The following is a 17630-nucleotide window of genomic DNA, read 5'->3' as shown; positions in this document are numbered from 1 at the left end:
TTATACATATTTAGGCATTTTAAAACAAATCGGTTTCGAGCTTAAGATGTTATTAGGTAGGTACGAGGTATTATGGGTACTTGGTTGTAGCGAACTAACTACCTACCTACACATGAACTAAAATGGGAGCATTTAACCTTCAGTACGCTTCTAAATAAAAAAAAAACTTCAATTTACCCGTATTTACTTACACATACTTTTGTTTAAATCTACGATCATTTTAAAAATTGTTTAGATTTAAATTGCGAAAATTATTCAGATATTATATTCAACTTAAGTATTTCATTGCTATCTTGAAGCTATATTTAGTATACTTCTTCCTGACATTCGATTAATTTGGTACAGGTATACTTTCTTATGAAACACCGCCAATACAATATAATGGTGAATATGATAATATAGTGACATCGACCAGTGATATTATTAACGGAGATGGAATGTGGCAATGGATAGGTGATAAAATAACGCAACGTGGATGAGTTTGGGTTTGTTAGTACCTATGTAGTTTATATATGTATATAGGTTACTGCACCCCGGCAAACGTCCGTTTAGGAAGTAGTTTCATTTTAGTCAGCAAAATCCCTCCTTCCTCATTCCTTCGGTCATGGGGTCTATTGTGTCTCGTCAACATCTGTGACCATAATGTCAGTATTGCACAATGTAGCTACACCTTGTAGTTTCAAGATGCTCTAGCTCCATGTATGTTAGTTATCAGACCACAGTATACCTACTTTGTATCTTTTTGAAATACATTTAGGTAAAATAATAATCATGCTAGAACTATAATTAAACATAATTAAGGTCTTAACAGAAAGCTAATAAGTGACTCCGCAAGTTTTGTAGTAAATATTATTGTTGGAATGGAGGCATTATCAGTAAACAATATATCTAATTAATAAATAAGATTCTTCTTCGATCAAGCATTGGCAAATAACCGCTGAGCTTCAAACTTAAATCGAAAATAGAGCAGTGATTACGAAGTCGATGCACAAACTTCATAATTATTAAACAACATTCATGTGTAACATGTGTAAAACCGTTGCTATAAATACTCAAAGACACAGACTTACCCCCTTATTCATAAATGCGTTACAAACCTCAATCTATATATATAAATGCAAGTGTCCTGACTGACTGACTGACTGACTGACTGATTCATCAACGCAGAGCCGAAACTACAAAAGCCAGAAAGTTGAAATTTGCACACCAGATTGCATTTATAAAGTGTACAAGAGATAAGAAGCGATTTTGAGAAATTCAACCCCTAAGGGGGTTAAAAAGGGGATGAAAGTTAGTATGGGGTTAAAGTTTTCTTTTAAGTTAGGAATTTGAAACTTCGTAAAAAGATATATTATTAAAATACAAAAAAACTAATTTCAGCGTTTTTGAAAATTCATCCCCTGAGGTGGTGAAAAAGGGGTTGAAAGTTTGTATGGATATCAAACATTTTTCCGAGTGGTGGACTTGAATCTTTGTATTTAGGGATATTATTAGAAGACAGGAAAAGTAATTTCAGCGTTTTGTAAAATTCATCCCCTAACAGGGTTAAAAAGGGGTTGAAAATTTTAATCCATTACAAATGCTTTGAAACTTCTTAGAAAGGCATAATAGCCGATTACAAAAAAAAAGTAATTGCAACGTTTTTGGAATTTCAACCCCTAAGGGGGCTAAAAAGGGGATGAAAGTTCGTCTGCGGGTGCAAATTTTATTTTAAGCAAGGAACTTGAAACTTTGTAAAAACGTTTTAAATTAAGATTCAAGAAAACTAATATCAGCGTTTTTGAAAATTCATCCCCTATGGTGGTGAAAACGGGGTTTAAAGTTTGTATGGATATCATACATTTTTTCGAGCGCGGGATTTGAATCTTTGTATTTGGGGATATTATTAGATGACAATAAAAGTGATTTCAGCGATTTGTAAAATTCACCCCTAGCAGGGTTAAAATGGGGTTCAAAGTTTGAATCCATTACAAATGCTTTGAAACTTCTTAGAAAGACATATTAGCCGATTACAAAAAAGTAATTGCAACGTTTTTGGAAATTCAAGCCCTAAGGGGGTTAAAAAGGGTATGAAAGTTCGTCTTGGGGTTTAATTTTATTTTAAGCTAGGAACTTGAACTTTTTGCACAAATAAGGTATTAAATTAAAAAACATGAAAACTAATTCAAGCATTTTTAAAAATTATCCCCCAAGGTGATGAGAAAGGGGTTGAAAGTTTGTATGGAGATCAGATATTTTGTGAGTGCCGAACTTGAATCTTTGTATAAGGGCATGGGTACCTATTATGAGAATACAAATACTATATTAAGAGGATAATTAGGAGGATAGGAGGAGGAGGAGTGATCCTGCCCCCTCTTCGCCGCTTGCGTCCCATTTTGCATGTTTTCATTGTTATTTGAAAAACTGTTTAAGAGCCCATCAACGTGCACACTAGTGCCACTGCTAAATAATCGTGATTATTTTAACGACATGTATTTAAAAAATGGGGCCGCTACGTACTCTATTGTGTATTTAAATTTAACCCTTATCTTGGCAAGGCTCAAAATATCTTAAATATAAACATTTTATTAGTTTTTTGTCACCTATTGAGCATACTAAACAATTAAAAAATTAGGAAAAAATCCATGATTTTCCAGTTTCGGAAAATCATATGTATCATATTTGATACAATGCCAATAACTCGACAAAATAGTTACCTACTATTTAGAAGAAAAATGTAGATTTTAATAAATATAAAACATGTAATGCAACAGAAATTAGCATTTACTGCTAACTAAACGCAATCTAAAGCATCAGATGACTATTAAACCTGTAAAAAATATATCTACGAATACCTGATCACATGGGCGGAAAATTTGATCCCGTAAAGTTACAAAAAAGTCATCAGAAAGTAAACAAATAATTAAAAGTGAAATAAAACATATTTTTTATTTTTACTTTGGGGCCATTTTTTGCATACACATATTTTTCCGTGCTACGGGCTACGGCGTAGCAATAATGCTACAGCGTACGAATATATAGTTAAATAACATCTAGTACTTAAAAAAATCAAAGTTTAATAACAAAATAATACGACAAATAATATTAAATAATTGAAGCATGTTTTGTAACCCCACAAAAATAAAAATAAAAAAAAATCATGTCAAACTATTTTGACGATAACTTGTCAATGTATTAAATGTAATAAAATCCTTTCGATATGTACATTTCTGAGTTCTTGGCATTGTATCAAATATAAAACATAACAGTATCTTGTAAGGTTAATTGTTAACGCATTGTAAATATGTATGCACTAAGAGACAGTAAAGACAGCAAAATGTAAATGATGGAAAAATGTATACTAACATAAGAAATAAATGCAAAACTTCCAGTGCGAACAGAAATCTATTGTTTCCGCGGCGCCATGTTGATTATTACTAATTAATTTACAATGACACTCGTGTCCATTATTGTTTTCTATAAGTAAGGAGGGTAGCTCGACATATTGATGGCAGAATTATTTTGTTAGGTAATAAAGTGAACCTGCTAGATTTTTTAAGTTCCATGTATCACGGGTGTTACAATGCCAAGATAAGGGTTAAGTACCTTTTGAATACATCAAAGTTCAAACTAGTTTTTATGTTGCTGGATTCGTTAACTAGAACCTCAAAATAAAAACGGCCGTTTTCACTTTGGGCGCATAGATTGACGAATCCAGCAACATAAGAACTAGTTTGATGTATTCAAAAGGTACTGAAATACACAATACAGTACGTAGCGGCCCCTTTTTTAAATACTTATCGTTAAATTTAAATAATCACGATTAATTAGCAGTGGCGCTAGTGTGCACGTTGATGGGCTCTTAAAAGTTACAACTCTTACAACAAAACTGCCAATGTACAATACAAGGGCTGCTACTTATGTATCCGGAATGGGCAACTTACTGGAACTATATTAAAAATATATATATAACATATAAAAATGGAACTCTTTGGAAGCAAAATACAGTTTGTTTCACATGTCTATCAATTGGTTTTACATTGTAGCATTATTTAAAAAAAATTCTTTGTTGCACCTTCAACGGATTTACTTGTGAAAATTTTCGTGCAGATGTTTTTTTTACGATGTTCGGAGTAGATAAACTCAAAAATAGTGCATGGATCGACTTTTTTCGACTTTTGGGGAGTAAGTTCCATCGAAGGTCAATGTTTTAGTACATTATGTACATTACGGTATTTACGGTAGGACGAATAAAAAAAAAACGTTCAAAATCGGCTGTTATCCCACAAAATATAGATGCTGTGAACGAGCTCATAATGCAAGATGGTTATAGTATATATCGCAAGATAGAGGCATCTCATGGCAATAGTATGACGAGCATTTGTAAGATATTACATGAACATTTGGTTCAAAAAAAAAGAAAAAGTCGCGAAAGAGCCGTTCTTGCCTACAAAATGCACGTCTTGTATACCAAGATCAGAATGGAAAAAGTGCTATGAAAAGTCGTTTCAACATTTGCAAAAGTGCATCATTCATCTTGGTGGACAAATACAAAGGCAATAAAACCATTTATAACTATAGATATTTGTTATTTTTTGTGTTTCCGGATACATAAGTAGCAGCCCTCGTAGTACGCATTCATTAAATTTGCTCCTTCAAAGTATGTTGCTAGGAAATAGGAATTATAATTTTCTAATTATGCGAGGTGTAAATTTTGACGATCGATTTTATTCTGCTTGATACAAAGCAGCATGGCCGCTTTGAGAAATACCAACCGACGGGCATAGAAGATAATAGAGCACCAAATTATATGTTCCTAAATTCCTAATGGCTACTTTTTCTTTTCACATATGCATTTCCCATTCGCGGGGGATTCAAATATTAACTTATGTATGGTCGATCCTGTACCACCCTGTACCTCCAAGGCATAGGTATATTAGGTATATTATTAAACTACTAATGTCGTAACTTTAACCTTCTTTCTAGAAACAATGAGTAACTGGATAATGTGACACAAAAGTAAAGGGAGGGGGGAATCCACTTAAGAATTTGCTTTCCTCTCTATTTTTTTGTTACCTATGATGTCAAGTTTCATATTTTATTTCAGATGGGACTATACTTTTGAAATTTGTTAGGCAAATGAGCCGGATTTTGTGAAACTTGGCGTATTTTACTTACCTTGTTCCGTTTGCTACAATAACAATAGATTTACCAGAGTATTTCTATATGCCTGGTTTGTTTTTAAATTTCCTTTTACTTTATCTCATATTTCGTTGCGATGTTTGGTGAAGTCTCACAATACAATTATATTTAACCTTTAGCCTTTTAAAAGAATACTAAATTGCCAGCTTTATCAGATAAGCATATCACTTTCAGAGCTACATTTTCTCTGTCCCCTTCAATCCTATGTGCCCTTGGCAAAGAACATAAATACCAAAAAAATACCATCGTATACTTGTTGGTAACACCTTCGTCGGACTGGTTAGATATTAGATTATTGCACTTACCTAAAAATACCAAGCCCATATTCATATTCAAAATGGCGTGGGTAATGGGCTGGCCGAATAATACTAACTTGGTATAGGTATTAGAAGTAGGCAAACAATGTATTTTGTTTGTGTCTTCTACACACATGTCACTTTATTTAGATGTCGGTCTGATTCCATCATACAGGTAACGTTGGCGTTTTCACATTGCACTTGTCGTAATATAATTCTTAATTAATAGGGGTTAATGCAGAAGTTGAAAGAAGGTAGAGTTCATTCAGTTGTTTAGTGACAATAGCAGAGTATTCATTCTAAGCGCGTTTCCACTCATGCCAAAATTAGATATACCTATCTTAACTAAAGAGCGCTAGGCATACAATTCCTTACTCTTATATTTTCTATCGTAGATAGCCCATCAGATTAATCATGTGTCTTTTGCAAACAAAAGATGACGTCCGTTTGCCAATAGGACTACTGCCGTAAAGATTCAAAATGGAAACGACAACCGGCAATATGGTAGATGCCTTTTGCTTCAAAATGTCACACTCTACCTGCTCCCTAAAACGTTATATCTAAGGGTAGGCAGTATCTTGACAAGAATATGTCGTTGAACAAACATGAATTCGCCTACAAAAATTAAGCAGCTATAATAATATTAGGCATAATATTATAGGCTAGATTTTTTTTTCCTGGAATTAATTCCCAGCAAGCTGGAAATCATCTTAATACCTTAATTTGGTTCTAGAATAATGTGCTTAATCCAAGTTTGCTCCATTCCAGGAGTTGTGAAAAAATATTTTTGATCGTTGTCATTTTTTTTGCTTGTAAGTATGTAGTTCAAAAACGATACGCCCGATGGAAAATTTGTTCTAATTTTGATAAAAATTAATGAAACCAAGCCGAAAGGTACATTAATATGAATTCGCCGTAGTCCAAGATTGTAGAAAAAATAGCCGCCACTTTGAATTTTTCGTTTTCTGGGTTTTTCTTCCACCAGTGTTGATCCACAACAACCTTGCTGGTAGTGACCAAGTAGTGATACTACTAGTATAATTGATGGTGGTGGGTGGGTAGAGTGGTTTTATCAATCCAAGGTAAAATTTATCTCCAAAGGCTCCCTAAATTTATTCACACCTCCTGGGATGGAGCAAACTCCGATTTTTTGGTTCCAATTTGGTTAGCCTATAATATTATGGCCATCGGCAGTTCTATTTTATCAAGTACTTAATGAGGATTTTCTCAATCAACTGCACGATTTATTATAGGACATATCCAAATGTGTGCATATTTTGAAGAGTTTCCTCGCTTTCTCCTCCAGAAAATACGACAATCGGACTAATCTTACAAAAAACTCCCAAGTATTCAAAGAAATTGGGCAATCAGCATACTTAATAAAGCTAAAAATACTGTGAAGAACTAATCATTTAGAGCGGTTAATACATTTAGTATAACCGCTAGCCAAGCTAAACCAAAAATGAACTTATGAAGGATAAAGATATTCTATTGTGTTTATAAAGGTGCTTAACTTATTATACGGATATTTCATTTAAATTGAATACTAATTTTGTAATTTATTTCGGCTTGTAATTGTGGCTTGCGTATTCTTGGCTGCAATAAATATTGAATAATTGACAATGCCTCAACTATCGTACTACCTATATGTATTTACCATGTCAGGTTTTCCTAAAACACCCTCAGTTGTAAGCAATTGAATTGGTAGGTTAGTTTTAATTTAACCCTTTTGGGAGATTGTATAAAATGTGCTACCTTAATACCAACACGCAGGATTATTTGGTATCCTCAGGGGCTAGGTATTTTGAACTCTGAAAACTCCATAAGCTTAAAAACCAAATATCTCTTACCATTGCATCAGGGTAACCAATTAATGGATTCGCACAAATCTTATGATTTTCAGTCTCAGATAGCACCTTAACTGTTACCATGAGTTTATCATAGCCAAAATCGCTAGCGACTGCGTCAATTCGCTCGCAGTGATGAGAGTTGTGACAAGATGACTTGGCACGAGTGCAAACGCTCGAAGTGGTTTAGATTTTAGGGCAGAGTACTTATTTAGTAGATTTGTGAAGAGTTGTGTGAAATTAGTCAAGCGAAAATTTACAAACAAATCTAGGTACTTATGTTTATAAAACATGAAAAAAAATCTTAAATTAGGGGCTCACGCTCGTTGGCGCAAGTGTCGAGCGAATACGCTTATTGTTTTTATGGGGACCTGGGATAAAAAAACAACGACACTAAAATATGGAAAAGTTGCATTCTTTCTCATTCAAAAACTTTGAAATTTGCATGTACCATAAAATCATCACAAAAGCTGAAAAATCAATTTATTTATTTATAAATTTTCGCTCGACGCTTAGTGTGTGTTTCTGTTTTTGTGTAAGTTTTTTGTACCTACTGTTATCCATCAAGTATACTGTAACTGCATGTATAAATAAAAGTGGTGTTCGTCCCTCTACTTCTCTTTTTTCCATGACAGTAATTATTTGTTGAATTTATTTTTCACATCACCTATTCGGATAGGTATGGACTTTTTCTTCCCTACTCATCATAGTTGCACTAATAATTAATGGCGTGTTTTAATAAAGATAATTAATTAATCAGTGTAATATTTACAGAAGAACCGAAAACCATAAGGTATTTTAATATATTTTTTAGGGTTCCGTACCCAAAGGGTAAAACGGGACCCTATTACTAAGGCTTCGCTGTCCGTCCGTCCGTCTGTCCGTCCGTCTGTCCGTCCGTCCGTCCGTCCGTCTGTCACCAGGCTGTATCTCACGAATCGTGATAGCTAGACAGTTGAAATTTTCACAGATGATGTATTTCTGTTGCCGCTATAACAACAAATACTAAAAACAGAATAAAATAAAGATTTAAATGGGGCTCCCATACAACAAACGTGATTTTTGACCAAATTTAAGCAACGTCGGGAGTCGGGAGTGGTCAGTACTTGGATGGGTGACCGTGTTTTTTTTGTTTTTTTTTTTAATTATGGTACTGAACCCTTCGTGCGCGAGTTCGACTCGCACTTGCCCAGTTTTTCCATGACAGTAATTAATTGTTGAATTTATTTTTCACATCACCTATTCGGATAGGTATGGACTTTTTCTTCCCTACTCATCATAGTTGCACTAATAATTAATGGCGTGTTTTAATAAAGAGAATTAATTAATCAGTGTAATATTTACACAAGAACCGAAAACCATAAGGTATTTTAATTTCTTTTTTTTTACATTTTAGGTCTCCTTGCAACCATACTTTAGTATGCAACTTAAAAAGTTTATACGTTAAGCTTATAAGTTAAATTGTTAACTTAGGTTTTTACCAAAAACGTTACGTTATATTAATGAATATAAGTTATATCAGTCTTCATAGTGTACTTTCGAATCTTTTGGTTCAAAGGGTAAGAAAGTTGTTACCAGAAACATCTACAAAAATAATTCACTTGATTTTCATTGTATAATTTTAGGTGTTTGCTGTTGGCTTAGAAAATATATAATGTGCCACGGTTCATAATATTAAAAACTTTACTTTTAAATTATTACTAGTTCCTCCTATGTAAGCAGTAATGCTTCAATGATGTTTTGAAACTTAAAATATGTAGTTTCCTTATAGGTGATATGAAAAGCGTTATTTTCATGTAGCAAAATTATTTCCACCTTGGGCGTTAACACTTGAATCCCATCACTACGCTCGGGATTTTATGTTAGCATACCTCGCTACTCACAGGATGCAATTGTAGAATCCTTAGCTTCGTTCAGGATTCAATGTACGCCCATGCCGTTAATATGTCATTGTGCTCCCTTGATACCTACACAATCTACTATAACATTTTCCAAATCTATGAATACCATCAACTTAATAACTGACCTATTACCATTCACTAACCAGTTAAATCTGGAGTTACCATGGTTACCCGGACAATTTGATACTGGGTTAACGATTTAACCGGATAACCCCGGGTTAGTAGGATGGTGCAAATGGCACTAAGTGCACTAAATTTTCTATATCTCCGGTTTATATTTTCCCCGCGACTTCATTCGTGTAAAATTGTGAACTAGGCATGGCGCTCCCATACATTGCCTATGTCAACTGCTTGCAAAATTGGTATGGAGGAAAGCTAGAACTATGACGGTTGTTAATAAGATGACAATATGCAATTTGTTTTAGATAGTTACCTAAGCTATAGACTACTTACTGTAGCTACTAAACTGCAGAACAAAGTTCTTACTACGACACAAGGAATAAAAGTTAAATTAGCCATAATTTTGAATAAAATTGTCTATTTATCATGGAAAACCAAATTTAAGTATGGGCACGTGCTCAGTAATAAAAATCTACCTATACCCAATCATATTATATTTATTACTAAAAGGTCACATAACTATTGTCTTGCGTTCGTTATTGAACCTGTCTTTGAAACACATTAACGGGAGCATTTAAAATTTTTCTTGTATTTTGAGAAACCACCTTTTTACAAAGTCTCTCACTTATTAAACATAGTAGTTTCCGGAACTGTTCCTTCCCATCCTCCTAGTCAAACATGCCTTCCATCCCTTTTTCACCACTTAGAAGACTAAATGGAGTTTCTCTTTCACTTGAAAAAATATTCGGAGACACGAATTTTCTAAAATTCTGTAACCTTTTATTCTGACAAAAGGAATTTTATCAAGCAAACAATACAAACTTGTATCCCGCTTTAATATTTTATTTTGTAATCTCTTTAATAGGGGATGTGTTTTTAAAAACAATAAAAATGTTTTTTCTTGTTGTAGCATAATAATGCTTTTGATAAAGTTTCAAGTCCCTCACTCAGGAGTATTCGTTGCCAACGGAAAGTTTCATTCTCTTTCTAACCCCCTTATGAGATGAATTTATTCGAATGTAACATATAATATAATTATAATAATCTTTCTTGTATTCTAACATAATATCTTTGTTTGAAGTTTCAAGTCTCTCAGTCAGAAAATAATCGTTACCAATATAAACTTTCATCCTCTTATTAAACTCCTCAGAGACGAATTTCCGAAAACTGCTTCGCTCTGCTCCATCATAATTCAACATCATGCACGAAGTCAGCGCTATATAGGTACTTGAGTTTTATGACATAAATGGTACCAAAAAACTGTTTTAATATAAATTCTACATTTACGAGTATTATAATTATTCTTTTGTCAGTAAGAACACTTACTAGTACTTTTGTATCTTTTTTAATTATGTAGGTATATGTATATCTAATATGTAAGATAGACTGTAGGTACATTTCTTACGGCAATGTTTGTTCATGATTTATTGCATATTTATGTCGGCATTCTCGGTGCTAGTTGTTTTATACTTCATCTATAAAATAAGTGTAATGTGAGGTTACATAATTATATTCACTTTACTAGTAAGTATTTAATTATTTGAACATTTGTAAAGAGATTTTATAAAGAAGTTTGATCAAACCACGAACATACAATCTCTGATAAAACTAGTGACCAGAAACTTCGTCTAAAATGAGTAATTTGTCAATGGATATCTGGTACTGGTACTGACTCACGTTTTTAAAGCATATGACAAACATTTATCTATAGTCGAAGAGCCATTAACTATTTCAATCAGAAATGCAAAGGACATTCTCAGACAAAAAGCAACGCAAGCTATAGTTTGCGTATTTTTGAATTCAGACAGTTTACTGTCTATTGGAAATAAGAGGGCCTTTTTGTTATGTTACAGGTCAAGAAGTAGAACAAGTGCAGTTTATCAATTAGCAGGTGCCTGATGGATAACAGTCATCGGTAAGTAGGTGGCCTGATGTATTTGATTGTGAACACTTGATGAGGTGTCAGTGACGTGTGCTGAACTCCTGATCCTAAAACATCTCAAAATGCGGGGTCACTCCTCATATGCGGGCATTCAAAGAGTCGTTTTTGCGTATGTAGAATAATGCGAAGTCTTAATTAATTTATAGCATTTATTAAACAGATTTCACATAAAGGTAACATACAAAAATTTAATTTATAAATATATTATTAAATATGGATAGGCACTAAAAATATTAATTGATAAAAAATACTGCCACGCCTAATAACTTAATTACAATTAGGTGAAACATACAACACAATTTAATTTAAACAATATCGTGCACTTAAAACAAACTAAGTTAAAGATCACTGTAACGTTAAACTATAAAATCTCATTCAATTCGGATTTGTACTTGCAGAAAATATTAGGTCATCAACATCGGCAGTGTATGTCAAAACATAGAAACTGGCAAGGCAAGTAATGCGTGCGTACTTTCGATTGAGGGCGTCGCGCCTCATAGCGGCGGATTGCTTTGTTATGTTTCTTTGTGGAATAAGTTGACAGCGGCGCGAGGCGCGTGGCGGGACAACCACGAGTAACTTTGCGTTTCCGAACGAAACAGACGAACCCAACGCGATATGCCGACCCCGACGACCGGCCACTGTGACCCCCGCGACTCGCGGCCGCGGCGACGGCGGCGCCGCCGCCGGCCACCCGACTGTATACGTAGCAACGCGGACACAGACAAAGTTAGTCGTAGCTGTTAGATACGCCGCAAATCACATCGCAGCTTGCGTGCAACTTTGTTAGGTGTGACATTTATTATTCGATTAAAGCCAAAATATAAACGAACTGGATACAAAAACGGTGATTCATGCTTAAGGATAAAGCTGAAGCAGGAACTTGCGTCTAATTGCAAATATTATGTTGCCATTATTTATTATTTACAAACTATGCGAAACATTATCACTTGTTTTACATATTAGAACGCAAGCTCCAGTTTTGTCGGCCACCCGATAAATTTTACATTAAATTGGTAAACGTAAAGATACAACACTGAGATCATCTTAGTATAGTTTTCACAGGTCAGATCCCAACACAAAAAGCATAAGATTATCTTTCCGATTCTTAATGTTAATAAGGCCAAATAAATCATTAATTATCAGCTCAGGCTTAAAATTATTATCAAAGAGTATTGGGTGAAAAATACATTTGGATATTGGACGGTTCGCCCAAAGGCACGTTTTGGATATTACGTAATGATTCTAATATACAATTTGAACGACAATAGGTACATCATTTAGTAAACATCGTAGCGGTAAAAGCAAAACAAAACAGACGTAGAGTGTCTCGTGTTCGTGTTAATCACATGTTACGTGTGTCCAAATTCATCGTCTTCCGGTGCGGCGCGGCTGCATCATCCTCGGCGGCACCCTGTCTGTCTCGTCGAATGTCTACGGCTATTTACACAAAAAGCTAGAATGTACAGCATTGTTAGATGCGGAAATTCGCCCAAATAATACTACTGAGTTAAATCTTACAACTGCGTCCACTTGCAAATCAAGATTGTTAGCTTGCGCGCTGGAGAGGCGGTCCGCGCGGTTCGGCTGCCGCGGCCCGCGACGGCGTTGCGGACGTCAAAACCTGGGCTATAACCGCGAAAATCGAAGTTCGCAAATTGCGGGCATTTCTCTCTGTCACTCTAATTACGCCTTAATTGGAGTAAATGAGAAAGATCCCCGCATTTGCGAATTTCTGTTTTCGCGGTAGCCCCTCTGCTGCCTCGCGGGCCGGGCGTGGTCTGTTCGCGTCGTATGTTGTCATGGCACCACGACTGCGATCGCGGGGTCGTCTAAGCGGGCGAAAGTTATTGCGGTAACCGCTACGATTGTGTAAAGCGATTCATGGTACTAACGCTTGTCAACTTTAAAAGATAGGTACCTACAATAGTAGTTTTCACCCGATCTCATTGTGGTATAGAGTTGGAACAAAGAAACACTACATTAATGGATTAAAAGTGCGCGACGCGAGCTCGCTGCCTGTATCTATGTCTTACTTTTGACGACTAGTTTTGCCGAGGTCTCGACCTGGCCTGCGGAGGTGATCGCCCGGCAAGTAAAGATTCCGGTGTCCTCCTCGTACGTGTTTCCGATGAGCAGCACAGCGTTGTTGCCCTCGTGGATCATCTGGAAATATAGAGAAAAACATGTCTTGAAATGGATTGAGTCATGAAATGAAAGAATAAATTTTTGACAGCTACTCGTAAATGTAATTTCCAACATTTTGATACAATTTTACACAACGCCGCTTAAATTAAAGTGTATAAGTACTTAAAACGTGTAAAGATCAAATGACATTTGAGATTAAACTAAAATACTACTAACTATTTTCATTGGTAAACCTTATTAGGTAATAATTGCAAATGCTATAAATTAAAATGTATGATTTGTAATAATAGTAGTTCTACCTGACATCTATAGGTATTGTACCTACGTGTATATTAGACTGATACTTCTCTGACATTCTAACCTGTAATGCTTTATTATTCTTGTCATTGTTTAATTGTATGTTGATTTTATTGTTTACCATATAATAACTAGTAATTTCTATTACAAATAGTGTGATTGATACCTAACTTGTGTCCTGAGTCATGACTATTATTACTAAAATGATTAAACAAAACATTAAAAAAGGCAATTACTACCCACCTGAAAATCGGGAGTTTCCGGAATTTTAGCGCCTTCACGTAGCCATTGTATAGTTGGTTTGACCTTGCTTGTAATGACAGTCTTGAACTGCGCCGGCTGTCCCTCATTGACAGTGACGTCACGTAAAGGTGTCAGCGTGGGCAAGGCGTCAGCTTGATCTGGCTGGGAAACTTTCAGTTTTGCAGCGGCAGTTATTCGGCCTCCAGAATTAAAGGCCACACACTTATAATCCCCTTCATCTTCAGGGAAAGCCTCTGATATGCGTAGTGTGTACTCATCCGCTGCCCTAGACATTTGGAAGTACTTAGATGGTTTAATTAACTTATCTCCCTTGTACCATTGAACTGTAGGTGTCGGCTTTCCAATAATTTTGCAGCTAAATTCGATAGCATGACCCTCAGTAACAACTTTGTCTTTCAGCGGCTCAATCACTTCCGGAGGTGCATTTGCGGCTTTAGTTTGAGGTTTAGGTTTTTCTTTCGTGGCAGGAGCGTTGACGTAGCATTCCGCGTCGCATCTAGCTTCTCCAGCAGAGTTAATAGCTACGCATTCGTATTTTCCAGAATCTTGAGGATACGCCTCAAGAATCAAAAGGGTGTAGGTTCCGTCTTCTTCCAAAATTTTGTTTCTTATATCGGGTTGAACTTTTTGTCCATTTTTCAACCAGTAAACATCAATAGGTTTAGTTCCCGTCACCTTGGTGTCGAATCTCACTAGCTGACCAGAAGTCACATTAACGTTTTGTGCCGTCAATGTGAAACTTGGTGGGCTGATGCCACCTCGGCCTTGCCTCCTACGTTCCTCAACTACAAGATTTGCACTGCATTTAGCTGTTCCGCCTTTGTTTTCAGCAACAGCAGCAAATACGGCCGAATCTTCAATGAAAACTCGTCGTATGATAAGAATAGACTTGGTGCTGAAAGTATGAATCTGAAAATCTGCCGAATTCTTGATCGGGAAGTTCTCTCTGTACCATTTAATGGTAGGAAGTGGATCGCCGTCAAACTCGACTTCAAACCTAGCCTGTTCCTGTTCAAATACTCTGCAGGGTTGCATCTTCTTGGTGAAAACTGGTGGATTGCTAGGCTTGACTGGACCTTCTACTACTCTTTCTTGAGTTTGGGCCTTGTGTTCAACCTCAGTCGTCTCAGTGGATGTTATTTTACGGGTGATTTCTGTGTCACCGACAACCTCTTTCTGTACCTGTTTCTGTTTGGCTACGTGCACTTCCTTGCCGTGAACAGTTGACTCGGATGGATCCGGAATTCTCGGCTTTTGAACAACTTTCTTTTGCGTTACTTGTTTCTGTTCAACTACTTGTTCAGACTGCTCCCTGGAAATTTAATACATTTACATTTTTACTTTGAATATTGTTTGTTTGCTTAAGATTTATAAGTAGGGATTGCTTAGGCCGCGGACTGGACTCAAGCGGCGCGCACATTTTGCGTCCAGTCTGAGGTTTCAGGTTTTAAGTCGATGAAGTCTGATACGTAAGTTCTTATTTAATTAATTAAACTACTTAAAAGTATTCAATTTCCTTCAACCTAAAAAATATTTATTGGACAAGCGTTTTATAATACGTTTATTCTGTACTTAGTTAATTTTCAGTAAGCCATATAAATATGATTTAATTTACTAATTAATGGAATTTTATAGGAATGAATCATTAATACGGATAATCGGTACCGATAAATACAAGGAGTTAAACGCAAAGACTGTTTAAGACTTACAAAGTATCTTGGTATTTCTGTGCCATTCCCTTAGCAACAGAAGCATTCACAACCTTCTCGCCGGGGATAGCGTACTGGTGTGTCGATTCTCTCAGCCTGCTTTCCTTTACAACTTGTTCATTCTCTAACTCTTGGAGTTTGTTGTAGTATTCCTCACTCTTCTTCTTCTTTACGGATTGTTGCCACTCAGTTTCGGGTTCTTTGTGCAATTTCGGCTTCAATTCGGGTCTATGGTCAATGGTGCCCTGGCGTTGCTGTGTATGTCTCTCTTCGAAAGTTTTCTCCAATTCAGTTTCAGTACGTTGATATTGTGTCGTTTCATCATACCAAGCTGTACAGAATCAAAAAATCATGTTAGAGTCAATTTAGAGTGTTAAGCAACCAATTTAACCTCAAGACATACCTCTCACAGGTGCCGATGGTAAGCCGGTAGAAGCAGGTGGTTTAGCTGCACTTTCTTTTAAGGACAGAAAAGGAAGGGCAAAGGAAAGCCAAAGGGTTTTATTTGTGCTTAAGCGGTCTGTGGGTGTGTGCGTGAGTTATGTGTGTTAAAGCGGCTGAGTCGATATAAGATGCAATATATTTTAACTCTAAGTAATTGGCATTGATATTAAGTAAATTGTAAGCTAATATCGCATCCGTATTTTCCCTAAATATGGTGTTATACTCACGTCGGGGAGCGTTTTTCAAAACACCTCTGTAGTCATCATGTCTCGGAATAACCTTAAGTTCACTTGTTGCAACCGCTTCGCCGGCTGAGCTTCTAGCAACCACTTCAATTTTTCCTGTGTCGTACTGACGCGTCTTTGGAATATCGAAGTGATACATTCCATCATAAGTCAGCTTGTATCTTGATCCCTAATAAGCATATAGTAAAATATAGGTAAGTATATTACCTGTTAGAACTACTATTATAAAATAACTAGAAATATAAAAATCTCACGTTAACGATGGTGTTTCCGTTAAGAAGCCACATAACCCTTGGTTTCGGGTGTCCCGTAACACGGCAGCAGAATCTTGCCCACTCGCCTTCCTCAACTGTTACCGGGTCCGGACGACTGACAAACACTGGCGGAGAGCGGGCTTTCTCCATTTCAACTGCTTGCTCGGGAGCTCTGAAATATTGACTATAATATATTATGCCGTATAAAGACACAAGTAGGTTAAAACTATTAATTTACACTCAAAACACAATCTTCGATATGCAATAGTTCCTTAAAAACAAAGTTGAATGTGACAATAAATCAAGAGGTGCTGTAAGACAATAAAATAACAGTACTAAAATATATTTTTTTACGTACACTTGCCACGACGCTTCCATCTCTCTGATTTTCTCAATACTCTTCATGTGCTTTGGTAGCTGTGAGTCGTAAACTATGCCAGGTTTGCCAGCGGTCTTGATTATAGCCCGGGTTTCATCCATGCCGTAGAGATTGGTGGCCCGACAGACGTATTCACCGCTGTCCTCGGGATACACCCATCCAAAATTCATTGCAACATAACCGAAGTCGTAAATAGGTTCAAAGCGATTCTCTGTAAAAGGAAAATATTACGTTAGACCTAGCACGTAAATACTTATAGGCAAAGGCGTAAAGTTAACATGTCTTGTATTGTACTTACTATGAAGTAGCGGTTTGCCATTAAAGAACCATTCTACTTTCATATTAGGATCTCCAACAGGGGCCAGTTGGCATTCGAATTTGGTTTTCTCCATTTCAACTAGAGAAGTTTGGCTTTGAATCTGTGTCACAAATCGCGGAGGCTGTTTCTTATCAGCGTCGTACAAGTCATCTTCAGTTAAGAATATTTCAGACGTATACTTCTTGATTGTAGCCTCCATTTGAGTCAATGCTTCAGATTTCTTCATTCCTCGAGGTACTTGGTTCTGGAGAATTATATCTGGCAGCTCTGAAATATAAACAACG

General features: G+C 36.1%; 1 protein-coding gene across 4 annotated transcripts in view; it reads right to left on the bottom strand.

Annotated features, from left to right (window-relative positions):
* The window catches only part of LOC134678295 (titin), a 145764-nt gene that overhangs the window by 89248 nt on the left and 38886 nt on the right, over nucleotides 1-17630 (bottom strand). For all 4 annotated transcript variants that reach the window (XM_063536789.1, XM_063536788.1, XM_063536786.1 and 1 more), the window contains exons 15-21: nucleotides 17326-17613; nucleotides 17007-17238; nucleotides 16649-16820; nucleotides 16377-16563; nucleotides 15706-16036; nucleotides 13976-15308; nucleotides 13324-13453 (exon numbers count right to left, since the gene is read on the bottom strand). In XM_063536789.1, the coding sequence (XP_063392859.1) occupies nucleotides 13324-13453; nucleotides 13976-15308; nucleotides 15706-16036; nucleotides 16377-16563; nucleotides 16649-16820; nucleotides 17007-17238; nucleotides 17326-17613 (2673 nt within the window). The remainder of the gene's footprint in view (nucleotides 1-13323; nucleotides 13454-13975; nucleotides 15309-15705; nucleotides 16037-16376; nucleotides 16564-16648; nucleotides 16821-17006; nucleotides 17239-17325; nucleotides 17614-17630) is intronic.

This window comes from Cydia fagiglandana, chromosome Z (assembly GCF_963556715.1).
Source record: "Cydia fagiglandana chromosome Z, ilCydFagi1.1, whole genome shotgun sequence".
Lineage (NCBI taxonomy): Eukaryota > Metazoa > Arthropoda > Insecta > Lepidoptera > Tortricidae > Cydia > Cydia fagiglandana.
This window is presented reverse-complemented; position numbering and strand designations above follow the sequence as displayed.